Source organism: Rhinatrema bivittatum, chromosome 7, assembly GCF_901001135.1.
Source record: "Rhinatrema bivittatum chromosome 7, aRhiBiv1.1, whole genome shotgun sequence".
Classification (NCBI taxonomy): Eukaryota; Metazoa; Chordata; class Amphibia; order Gymnophiona; family Rhinatrematidae; genus Rhinatrema; species Rhinatrema bivittatum.
The window spans coordinates 59,657,425-59,670,159 of record NC_042621.1 but is presented as its reverse complement, the minus strand read 5'-3'; the positions used below and the strand labels follow the sequence as shown (position 1 = coordinate 59,670,159).

Genomic DNA, 12,735 nt, shown 5'->3' with positions numbered 1-12,735 from the left:
CTAGTTCTGAGCAGAGGGCTCCCTTTCAATCTCTGGAAGGCCTCTGTCTCTGCTAATTAATTTACATTTTCTGGCACCTTTTTATTTTTTAGCAGCAGGTGGATCTGGGATTCAGTGCTTTCTGCAGTTTGGAATAGACCACCTATAATAGCCCATTAACCTAAAAAAGGATGACACTCGTCTCTTTGGGAGTAGGTACCTGTATAATTGCTTCTAACTTCCATGTTTGCAAGTGGGCTTGCCCTTTTCGTAGGGCATACTTCAAGTACTGAATGGCTTGGCCCCCTAGTAGGCGATTTTTCAAGTTGGCTATCAACCCTGCTTAATGTAGGCTTGTCAGAACTGCCTCTAGTAGCTTTAGGTGGGTTCTCTATTCTCTGCTGTAGATCATGATATTGTTGAGGTATAATATGGCATAGCCATTTTGAGGGGTACAGGAGGTAGTCAAACAAATGCTGGAATGTAGCAGAAGCTCCCTGAAGTCAAAAGGTCAGGACAGTAACTTGGGACAGCCCTGCATGGTAGAGAAGTCTGTTTTCTCTTTTGCTTCAGGAGCGAGGGTCACTTGCCAGTACCCCTTCATTACGTCCAGTGTGGATCTAAACTGGGCAGCCCCCAGACTTTCAGTGAGCACACTTCCATCTTCAAGAGCTCATCAACCTTCCAGAAATCAATACAGAAGCAGATGCTGCAGCCTGGTTTGGGGGCAAGTATGATAGGAGTTTGTCACTGCTGGACTCCTTAATCACACCAAGCATTTCCGGACCCTTAAAGATTCACTACCATCAAATGCAGCATTACTGAACATTTCCTATTAAACTGAAACAGTCACTATCTACCAATCATTACAATGTTTTACTTCTGGTTAAACTTTTTATCTTTCCTCTAACTCTAATCCCAGTTAGAATGACCCCCGTTTTATTGTAACTTTTTCTTCCATGCACTTGTTTTACTTTTTAATGTATACTCTTATGTTATTAGTTATTTACGTTATAATGTATTTCTCTCCCCTTGTTTTATGTAAACCGACATGATACGAACTCCGTGAATGCCGGTATAGAAAAATACTAAATAAATAAAATAAAATACAAATTTTGTTAATCTCATTGTCCACAGCTGTCACTTGGCTTCCAAGACCTGGTAATTTTGCTTCCAAATGACCATTCCCAAGCTATGATAATGTCATGGTAACCTAAGGGGTACAACTAGGATATTGGAGAAGACATCCCTTGTTTGGCTCACCAGCTGTTTTCCTGGAGAGTGAAACCTGGTCCCCAAAATAGACATGCAGCAGCACAGAGTCAATGGGCCTTCAGTCCCAAAGGCTTCCCGTGGGTGAGGCTGCAGGTTGATATGACCCAGTTCTTCAAGAGGTTAATGTGGAAGAATTGGACCTTCTTCCACTTGTCTAGTTTAGCCACTTTCTAGTCTATAGGATCTGCCTTTTCTATGACCAGTAGGCTATCAACTTACTATCCAAAGATGGTAACAATACTAGGATCAAACAAAACAAAGAGCCAAGATAGATCCTGTGTGTCAAATGCAAATATTACAAATGGAATCTGCCAATTTTCAAGCAGCCTTCACCAATCATTTTTCAAAGTTTATATATATATATATATATATGATAATTCGATATTTCTTAAACCGCAATTGCAAGATTGACAATGTGCTTTGTCAAAAGTAAAGTTGTCCGGTCATTTCAGTCATTTGTGGTTAAATAGATCACCTAGTCTTCCAAGTTTTTAACAAAATAATATTTTCAAACAATGCGTCTGATCCCGGGGATAAACTCTCCTGTAGGTGACTTATCAGCGGCCGGTATTTCGCAACAAAGTTGCTTCATCAGGAGTCATTGCAAGGGAAATGATAACATTGTGCCCAACCATGTTGCAACAATGTATAACTGTACTCTCTTCTTAGGACGCCATGTCTTCATTCATTTCAACCTTCAGGGACAGAGGGAAGATACCAGTGAAAGACTTTTCTTCTGTTGTGTAGCCAAGCCCATAGGGCCCCAGTGTTGTTGTATCTCATACCCAAGAATGACAGGATATGAGAGCCATGAGAACTCTCCTTCAAAGCTGGCTTATCTAGCTGCTGGGTGATAGAATATTGTTGTTGGTCCCTATGGATACAGGCAAGAGTCACCAATTGATTATGTTTTCTTAACTAGCTCCCTCCAGGTGATGGTGTTTACATTTACAGAATTCATCAGCACTTGAGTGGAGGACCCATCCAGCTGAAACAGATCACAAAGGTACCAGCTCCCGGGTAGCGATTGTCAACAAAGTTGCAAAAGTGGGATGTTCTTTTGTTGATGTCCATGGCCTCATCATCAGTCTGGAGACATCCTCTGGTGAAATGACATCTCTCTCTCTCTCTCTCCACAACTTAATTACAGTGGTGGCACTGGTTCTAGTTTCCATGGTCAATATAGAATTCCAGAATCTTGTCTTCTTGTTCTCTCTATATTGAAGGTGAATGGGATCCATAGGCTTGGTCTGTGTTAAGGGTCTGTCCACCTTGTGAAGACTGTTCAGGGTTTGGTATCCTCTTCAGTCTGCCCTCCAGCTTTCTTCCCTTTTACATGTGGAGCTTCCCTCTACAAGTGACTGGACACCCTTTGAAGCGTTATCCCCTAACTTTCTTCAACATCTAAAAACTTTTCATTGAGACCAGTGGTTTCCTGTAGTTTTGCAAGCCCTTGCTTGGTAATGCCGACTCCTCATTCTTAGTCTTTGGTAGGGCAGACAAACATCATAACATCTATCCTGCCACCATATATGATAGTGTGGTGTGCAGCCTTGGGCTTCAGTGGGCTAGAGTGCAGGAAAGAATTTGGACTCCATCTTCCAGCCAAAACAACTTTTATTATATACAAAACAAAAATATACAGAGCCAGCTTACCTCAGCTGTTTCTACAATAAAAAAAAAGTTAGGTATACTCACCCACACAGTGAACTTCCTGGAGCGTCTTTCTCCCAGTATGGGCCTCATACTCCTTGGGCCTGGTTTTTTATTCCTCTTCCCAGGAACTACCCTCTGACCTGGTTTCCCATCTTGCACACCTCTTTAGGTGGACTGGGCTAAGCAGATGTACCTGGTTCTGTATGGTGTTCTAGTAGTCAGGCCTATAAATCCCTTTGCAGGCAGATTAAATTTAATGTAAACAAGTGCAAAGTGATGCACATAGGGGGAAAAATCCTGTTTATTTATGTAGATTTAACATACGCTTTTTAATTGGCAGTTCAGAGTGAGCTATATTCAGGTACCATAAGTATTTCCTGGCAGGTACACAATGCTGGGTTCCATGTTAGGAGTCACCACTCAGGAAAAGGGTCATGTAGTCATTGTGGACAATACTTTGAAATCCTCAGCTCAGTGTGCGGTGGCAGTCAAAAAGTAAACAGTGTTAGAAATTATTTGGAAAGGAATAGAGAGCAAATCTTAGAACATCATAATGTCTCTTCATTGATCCATGGTATGATCACCCATTGAATATTGTCTACATTCTGGTCACCCTATCTCAGAAAAGATATAGCAGAATATAAAAAAAAGTGCGGAGACAGGCAAAAAAAATAATACAGGGGGTGGACTGGATCCCTTAGGCTAAACAGATTAGAGCACAACCTAGAGAAGAGACAAATGAGAGGGGAGATGATAAGAGGTTTATAAAATCATTAATAGGGTAGAACAGGTAAATAGGGAGAGGCTATCTACCCTCTCAAATGGTACAAGGAGCAGGGAACCTTCCATTAAATTAGTGTCTCCTTTATTTATTTATTTATTTACTTACTTAAAAAAGTTATTCCCTCTTGCTCCAGTGTTTGCAATGAGTTACATTTTTAAAAATCCATAAAAAAACATATACGCCTAACTGAAACATATTGGACAAAGTAGTTTTTCCACTCAGTGCACAATTAACCTTTGGAATTTGTTGCCGGAGGATGTGGTCAAGCCATCTAGCATGGCTGGGTTTAAAAGGGATTGGGACAAGTTTCTGGAGGAAAAGTCCAGAAACCATTATTAACCAGATAGACCTGGGCAAAACCATCTGGGAGTGGGCAAGAAATGGACCTATTCCTTGGGATCTGCCAGGCATTTCCTGGTTAATCAGATAGGTCGCTGTCAGAGATAGTTTGCCAAGGTTTGATGGTCCCAGTATGGCACATCTTATAATCTAATATTCTTAGTTGTGTATAGATGTGAATTGAAACTCTCATGTCACATTTTTATTAGTCCACCCCAGTATCTAATAAAGGGAGAAAGTGGAATAAAAAAGACTGTTCCATGTGTGTAATTTTCAAAATATAACATGTAACTTTTCAAACTGATAATGATGCATTTAACTTCTTTTGAGGGCCTTTTTATCAACATGTGTTAAATACATAATTAATATGTGATTTTAATACAGGTAACCCATTTATGGTTCACTGAAGGGTGTAATAGGTTGTAAAGCCTTTAATAAATTGCTCATAAAATGCACTGCTTAGATGCTCATTAAAATTGCGCATTAGCGCATGTATTTAACACAAACACTCAACTGCTCCTCTAGAACCATAATTACGTATTTGCGTTAATGACCAAGTTAATGCATGCAAACACATTCACGCAAAATGTGCTACCTATAACTGATCTGGTTAGCATAATTTTGCTTATTTAATGGCTCATTTGAACAGTGCAAAAATCCATGTTAATTGTTTGTGGCCATGTTTACTTACATTAATGCAGGTTAGCACTGCTTAAATGCATGTTCTGCACTAACACAGGCATTTAACACATGTTGATGCGTTAACGCTATTTAGTTAGCAGACCCCTCCAAACTGTAAATGAAAACAGTTGAATTGGGCACCTTCATTATTTTAACGCTTGTTGCTAAAGAGAAATAACCCTACAAATCCCCTATTTCATAGTGTAACTTTATTGATAATTTGTTTTTTTTTCCTGTAGAAGTGAGGTGTAACAAGGAACAGATTACAGAAACAATTATCAGGGGCTGAGCGCTCATGTTTAATAAACAGCTTGCGTTTTAATTTTCTGTAAAAGACATAAGTACAGGGTGTACTAATTAGGTATAGGACAGTTATTAAAACACTCGAAAATACTTGCTGAGCATTCCTATTGCACTTTCCCGTGAATTTAATTGGCTATATTTGGGTTTCTATAAGCCATTTTAAACAAGTCAAAGTTACTTAAGTCGTAAGTTCTTGGCAGTTGAAAGACTGAGATTCTTGTGCATGAGTTGAGACTAGAAAAAAAAATAAATCATGAAATGTAACCCCTGAGACTGTACAGATCAGTTGAGAGATGTTACTGATGAATAGGCTGATGGATCCTTTTGAAAGTTATAGCAAGGCCATGCGAGTTAAGAGTTAAGTCCTAATCTGAGAGGTTTGCAAAGCTGCTAGTCACAGTCTCCTTAAAATTTAATATACCTCGTTAATGCTTACTTGAAAACAGTGAAGGATTTTTATGATTATAATCATTTGAAACAGCACCTAGCACTGTTTCTAAGCAGCATACTAATCAGCTTAATGAGATATTACTTCACTTTTTGTTGACTAAAGCAAAATCCTTTTTATTGTTCTAAAATTTGTCCTGTCCTTTATTTTTACCTCAAAATTCATCATCTTTTTTTTTTTTTAATACATGCTAGTAAAATATTGGCACACTCTAGCATTTCTGTTTGTCAAATCTTAAATGTTTTTTGTGCTAGAGGCAGTATATTTATTATGTCCAGTGTAAGGGGACCAGATGGCTGCTTGTTATTAGGGACAGGCCTAGCCAGTTCTGGTTTTACCCCATTGCATCTACGAGGCTCGTAGGTCCAGTTTCTGTAAGAATAGCTGCAATGAGGTAAAACCAGAAGCAGCTTAGCCTGTCCTTTATGACATGGAGTTATGACATGGGATACCTGAATTACATACTGTTGGCCCCATTCCCCCTTTCTTAATGTTTAGAAAAATTAAGTCATTTTTCAAAAGTGAACAAAACAAATGCTCAAGCAAAATTTAAAATGTCTGAATTCAAGCAGTCGAATGCATGAATTAAATTTGCACACAGGAAAATTTTAGTGTGTAAATGGCCAAGATAAGCCAACTGTTGGCTTTTTTTTTTTTATTTACTCCCTTATGAAAATAAAGCTTATTATAGTCACTGATATGAAATGGCAGAAGCAATCCTTGCATCTTAATTGTTTGCCAATTATTAGGATGAGACCCACACTCATATCTCAGTCTAAAGGTAAGGGTTTGATTGTACAGGGATCCTTCCCAATCACTGAGCTTGGTTACTGCTTCTTCCCTTAAGCATTCCAACTGGAAAAGAAAAAGTTAAAAAGACGATGAACCGTCAATGGATTGTGTGGTATTTCAGAAGTACACATGAAGAGTGCCAGCATCTATCTGCTCATCCATTGAAGTTGTTATTGAAAATCTTTCAGCTACTTTCTTATACCCCCATGGGAACAGCTGTGTAAGTGAGATTCTCTCAAAATACCTCAGAGTCACTGCATCTGATTGGCTGACCATTACTATTAAGATATCATCATCTATGCCACATGACCCAGTCAGATCCCACGCCGGGTAAGATCATTAGTGAGAGTTCTAACCATGGCTGCTCACAGTAGTTCAGGAAAACAGTAGATGAGTACTTCAAATAGCCATTTCTTGTACTCTGCTTTCTTGACATGTTTTTCCCTTGCATTTTGAGTTTTTAAACATAATTTCTAGTCGTTTGAATCTTCCATGCTTTAAAAGAAATCTATATATTTGAAGTTGCTCAACAACTCCAAATCTTGAACTTGGATCCTCATGAGTAACAATAAGTTACCTCTCAACCTGCTATGGATAAAAAAGAACAAATTGACAATGAAATTTTAGATCAGTAAAGGGTGCATATTAATACTCGCTATGTGTACTTTTGAAAGATTTAATGACACACAGATAATGCTGCTTTCTTTTAATTTGGAAGGAAATCATTTATGGTTCAGTCTTATTTTTTTATTCTCTTCTGTTGTGCATTATTCTTGAATTAGAGGTGTACTGACAAAGCCAATATGCTTATTTTATTTTAAAAGGACATGTTAAAAAAAATGTTTAAAATATTTTTACATGCCTAGTAATCTGTAAATTCAGTTTCAAAGATTAAAAACAATATTGTACTGTTTTAATAAGATTAAACATTGTGAGGGGGTTGTAATTTAATGTTATTTATATAAGTAAATATTATGGAATTAATCAAATGCACGTGTTATATGGTTCTTATAACCTAATATTATTTATTGCAGCATTGTGGATTGATAAAAATCTGGATTTCTTTGTAAATTGTAACATCTTTCATTGGACCAATATAAAAATAATGAAAATATATTGTAGAATATGAACTTTCAAGAGCACATACATTTCTTCTTCTGCTGCTGCTGTAGAATGGACCCATATGGTCTTGAGAGCTCATGCACAGCAACATCTTTTGATTATTCCTATATTCTAATAAAATGTATCACGACCTTATTCAAACAAGACTGCTTTTTCACTGGCACAGAATAGGTAAAAGTCTTTTTTGAATAAGGCCTAAAGAATCCAGTTTCCTCAGGGATCAAAATAGTTACAAAAACTTTGAATTGCTTGGTAAAATCTAAAATTTATACATGGGGTTGACATATATTGCTTATTTTATTTCTACTGGAATGTAGTTCTAAAACTCCTTTTCTGTTTTAGGGATGGAGGAAGCTGGTTTGTGCCTTGGTCTTTCATCAGGTGTGCCTGAAGCTGACACCCATCTCAACAGTACCCTACTTAATGGCCAGTATTCAATGAGCCAGAAGCTGCATCAGATAACGTCACAGCTCAGCCATGCCTTCCCAGAGCTTCAAAACAGGCAAAATCCAGAGGAGAAGGCAGCAACACCACTAGAGGATAAAAGCCATGTGTCCATGGCAAATCAACCAATAAGCAGTCAGATGGCATTGTTAGCAAATCAGATCAATAGAGATGTTGATACCAGTTTGAATGGGAGAGTTGATCTGCAGCAGTTCTTAAATGGACAAAACCTTGGAATCATGTCTCAGATGAGTGATATAGAGGATGATGCAAGAAAAAACAGGAAGTATCCATGCCCTCTTTGTGGGAAACGATTCCGATTCAATAGTATTCTATCACTACACATGCGTACTCACACTGGAGAGAAACCATTTAAGTGTCCATATTGTGATCATAGAGCAGCTCAGAAAGGCAACTTGAAGATTCATTTACGTACTCATAAACTTGGGAACCTAGGTAAAGGTCGTGGAAGAGTCAGGGAAGAAAACAGGCTTTTACATGAGCTAGAAGAACGGGCAATTTTAAGGGATAAGCAAATGAAAAGCAGCCTTTTACAACCAAGACCTGATGTGAAGCCACAACAACATTCACAACAAACACTTCTTAACAATTGTAATTTATCTGTACCAACTAATCACAGCATACCAGATATTTCTAATGCTACTGCCCCTTCGCCCAAGCCTGCAAGCATGCAAGAAGAAGCTGTTGCTCCAACTACCGGATTCAGATGCACTTTTTGCAAAGGGAAGTTTAAGAAACGTGAAGAGTTGGATAGACATATACGAATATTGCACAAACCTTACAAGTGCACGCTTTGTGATTTTGCCGCCTCTCAGGAGGAGGAGCTGATTAGCCATGTAGAGAAAGCTCACATAACTGCTGAGTCAGCTCAAGGTCAGGGCTCCAATGGAAATGGTGAACAATCTACCAGCGAATTTCGCTGTGAGGTTTGTGGTCAGGTTTTTAGCCAAGCATGGTTTCTGAAAGGCCACATGCGAAAACACAAGGACTCCTTTGAGCACTGCTGCCAGATATGTGGGAGACGCTTCAAAGAACCTTGGTTCCTTAAAAATCACATGAAAGTTCATCTGAACAAATTATCTGTAAAGAATAAATCACCCAGTGATGGAGAGGTACCCGTATCTATTAGTAGTATGTCACAGGAAGCTCATGCAAACTTGTATTCAAGGTACATATCATGCTTGCAAAGCGGTTTCCTTCCCCCAGAGAAAATGAGTATAAACGAACTTAATCAGACTTATAATAAAGATCTGCCTATAAAAGAAAAGGAGGTTCTAGGAAAACTGCTTTCCCCCATTTCTGGCATTGCTCATAGTTTTACTGAAGGGGATAAACATTCTTTATTGGGCTGTCTCAATCTGGTGCCTCCTTTGAAATCTAGCTGCATAGAAAGGTTGCAGGCCGCTGCCAAGGCTGCAGAGATGGATCCAGTAAACAGTTATCAGGCCTGGCAGCTTATGGCAAGAGGAATGGCCATGGAACATGGCTTCTTGACTAAAGAGCAACACATACAACGCAGTCATGAAGACACTTTGGCAAACGCTGGAGTTCTGTTTGATAAAGAGAAGCGAGAGTATGTGATACTAGGAGCAGATGGCTCCAAGCAGAAAATGCAAGCTGATTTGGTTCACAGCACTAAAATTTACAATCAGAGAGATATGCCAAACAAACTAGACCCTTTAGAAAGCACCAGAGATTTTTTGTCACATGGTATGAACCAAGGGCACGATTACAACTTGCAAAGCCAAGGAAGAGTAAAAGAAAAGCCGACTGAATGTCCTGACTGTGGAAGGGTTTTTAGAACGTACCACCAAGTGGTTGTTCACTCAAGAGTCCATAAGAGGGACAGGAAGGCAGAAGAAGAGGTACTTCAAGGTAGTCTTGATGAAAGACGTGGGTCTGGAAGTGACCAGGAATCTCAGTCTGTCAGTCGATCCACCACTCCAGGATCCTCTAACATTACTGAAGAAAGTGGAACAGGGGGCGGTCTCTCCCAGACGGGAAGTGCACAGGAAGACAGCCCACACCCTTCCTCGCCTTCTTCTTCAGGTATGCCAAGTTAATCTTTCCTTGTTCCTGAAAAACACATGAAGGTTTAGGCTCACCCAGATAGTGACACGGTTATCTCTAATCTCTCAAAATTAGGGTTTCTCGATCCCGCTCTCATTTTGTTTTATTTTAGTGAAATGTAACTGGCTTCTATTTTTTTTTTTCAGAACAGATCATGCCTTTTGAGTTATTTCTGCCTTTACTTACTTTTACAGTAGCTATCAAATTTCTAACAAGGGACAGCCTTTGCTATCTTCGTAGCCATCACTGAGTTGTCTTTGCATTGCGAGCATAGCTTTCTGTTCTGTGTGTACGTTGCACTGCTAGTTCCCACCTTTTTCTGGCGGATACTTCCATGGAAAACACTTTATGAGGGAGTATAGGAAATGGCTTCCTCTGACATGCAGTGTCGCTCGGGAGGTTTGCAAGAGTTTTACGAGACGTGTGACCACACCTCCTTCACACAGTCATCCTAGTTAGAAGAGGAAGCATGCATGCCTTCTCTGTTAATAACATTGAAATATTTTAATATAACCTTAAATATTTTAACATACCCTTTCCATGTTTTCATCATCTCCTAGAACTGACATTGGCAAAAAAAAAAAATGTATAAAATATTTTGTAATTGTATCGCAGCACATGCTCACAATCTTAAGCATGCATCGGTAAAGTAGAAGGTTTAAAACTGAGAATGCAGAGGCAATACTGCCACAACTTGTAAAGTTTAGAGATGGCAAAGCAGTGGCTGCTATAGCAGAAATAATAATAAAAAAAGAAATCTCCAAGTTAAAGCAGGTAAGATTTCTGGCATCATCCATGTTTTTAAGGCCACTTACCAATGGACAGTAAATTGAAAGTTATAACCTCGGTCTGTTGTAATGGAGCATCTCACTAATGCTGTAATCATTCTGCAAGCCTAACAGAGGAAATCATGCCATAACAAATACTCTGTTACCAATGGCAACATTGATTTCTGCAATCAGCCATTAAGTATAGAAATTGAAAGACAGTTTGAGGTACCTTTAGGCATTACACTGCCCACTGTTAAAGATCTGGTGGCAGGCTGTTGAGGATAAATCCTTTTTTTTTTTTAAGTTTCAATAAATATTTCAGGATTGGAAGCAATTTGCCTACTGCAGTTATTAAATAGTTGTCAGTTTACTTCTGTTGTTGTTGTTGCCATGTTCTGGCATACTGTCCTTCTCGGCTATAATTAATAGAAAGTATTAGTTTACTGATGTGTTGCAGGCTAGTAAAGAAATTGTTAAAAACATATAAATCTGCCTGGTACATTCCGCAGATTCCTATGGTTCTTAATGCCGTTGTTTAAATACCCATGAAACACACTGTCTATGAGTAGAGTCATAGCCTTGTTTGAAAGGTATTAGTGGCGAGACACATTAGGCTAGTTCTTTTGAAAACACGATGAACAGCTTTGCTCTGCTATAGGCAGTCAATTAAATTGTTTTAAATGAGCAAAAAAAAAAAAATGGTAGGCTAAACATGCACATATACATTTTTTAAAATTTACTTTTTCAAATGTCAATAAACTACGTGGAGAACCACTTCCAACCTTCCAGGTATTATTATAGGTTACTCCCCCGCTGTGCTTGCTGTGAAATGAGCATCGGTATAAATGTGCTTTGAATTAACGGATCATCAAGCCGGTTAAGTATACTGCACTGGTGTCTTAACATTTTGACTCTCTAGCCCTCAGATGCACTTAAGATCCAGGGCCCATGTCCTTCTAAGTCACACAGATGAAAACAAAAAATGTAATAGGCAGGGTTATCAAAGGTTTTACTCCCGTGCAAAAACCTTGTGCAACTGTTGCACTGAAGCAATTTTTTTTTTCCCCCATAAATTCTCCAGCAAAGTTTCTTAAGAAGCTCAACATTTGTGTGCCCTGCTGCAAACAGAAGTAGATGTTTTACGTTGGCCATGAAAACTGGTTTTGGAGTCACAAAAAAGCACCTCTCTGCATGCAATTATAACCCCTTTTTTGGAAGTAATTACTCCTTTCAGGGCACACAACTAATTTATATCTTTGGGGGGCTGCTCCGGATAGCAAATTACTCCCAGGCTTGACTCTTAATCCCTGGGGGGGGGGGGGGATTCTTTTTATGGGGTAAGCTCTCGCTTGTGGCCCAGATGCTGCTGCTCCCAGTGTGTATGAGTACTGTAGGTGCTTCTCATGAGGTGAAAAGCTGTAATAAGGTAGACAGGACCAGGCTCTGGGTGTTCAATGAAAGTTTACTGATTGGTAATCATAAATTAAAGTCTGTTGTCCAGAAGTGTGAAGCTGATTTTCCTCTGTCGGTAGATATCCTTTATTCAGACCTTTGGGTAAAGCCCCTGGGGATATTTAATGCTCAGATTCTCCCAGCGGCTGTCCAGGAATACCAGTGGAGGGGTCCCCAATGTCATAGCAAAAATCCTACCTTAGGTCATCTTCTCCTCCTCGGACATCCAGCCCGTCCTGGTCCCATAGGTGTGGAGATCCGACTGGGGTCTCCCAATCTGTTCTTCCATCCTTACTTGTTCTTTCTAGGGAGACTTGTCATGGGGAAAGGTCAAGTGGGATCAGGCAAGTTCTCAGCACTGCAATCGCAGTAGGGAGGGAGGGAGGGATGAAGAAGCAACCCCACTCAGTTCCACTCCAAAACAAAGATAAACTGGATCCCTCTTCTGCCCTCACTGCCTCTCGCAGCAGGATCCGTCACTGGCACTTGCCCCCACCTAGGGTTTAGAGTGGGCTCACTGGTCTTCGGTCCCCTGGTGAGAGCCCTTTTCGCTGCAAAAGGGTATGGGGCGTAAAGATCTAGCTCTCCTTCAATTAGTA

At 39.5% G+C, this 12,735-nt stretch overlaps 1 protein-coding gene across 4 annotated transcripts in view; it reads left to right on the top strand.

Annotated features, from left to right (window-relative positions):
* Positions 1–12,735, top strand: part of ZNF536 (zinc finger protein 536) — a 967,145-nt gene that overhangs the window by 455,176 nt on the left and 499,234 nt on the right. For all 4 annotated transcript variants that reach the window (XM_029608435.1, XM_029608434.1, XM_029608437.1 and 1 more), the window contains exon 5: positions 7,722–9,893. In XM_029608435.1, coding sequence (XP_029464295.1) covers positions 7,722–9,893 — 2,172 coding nt within the window. The remainder of the gene's footprint in view (positions 1–7,721; positions 9,894–12,735) is intronic.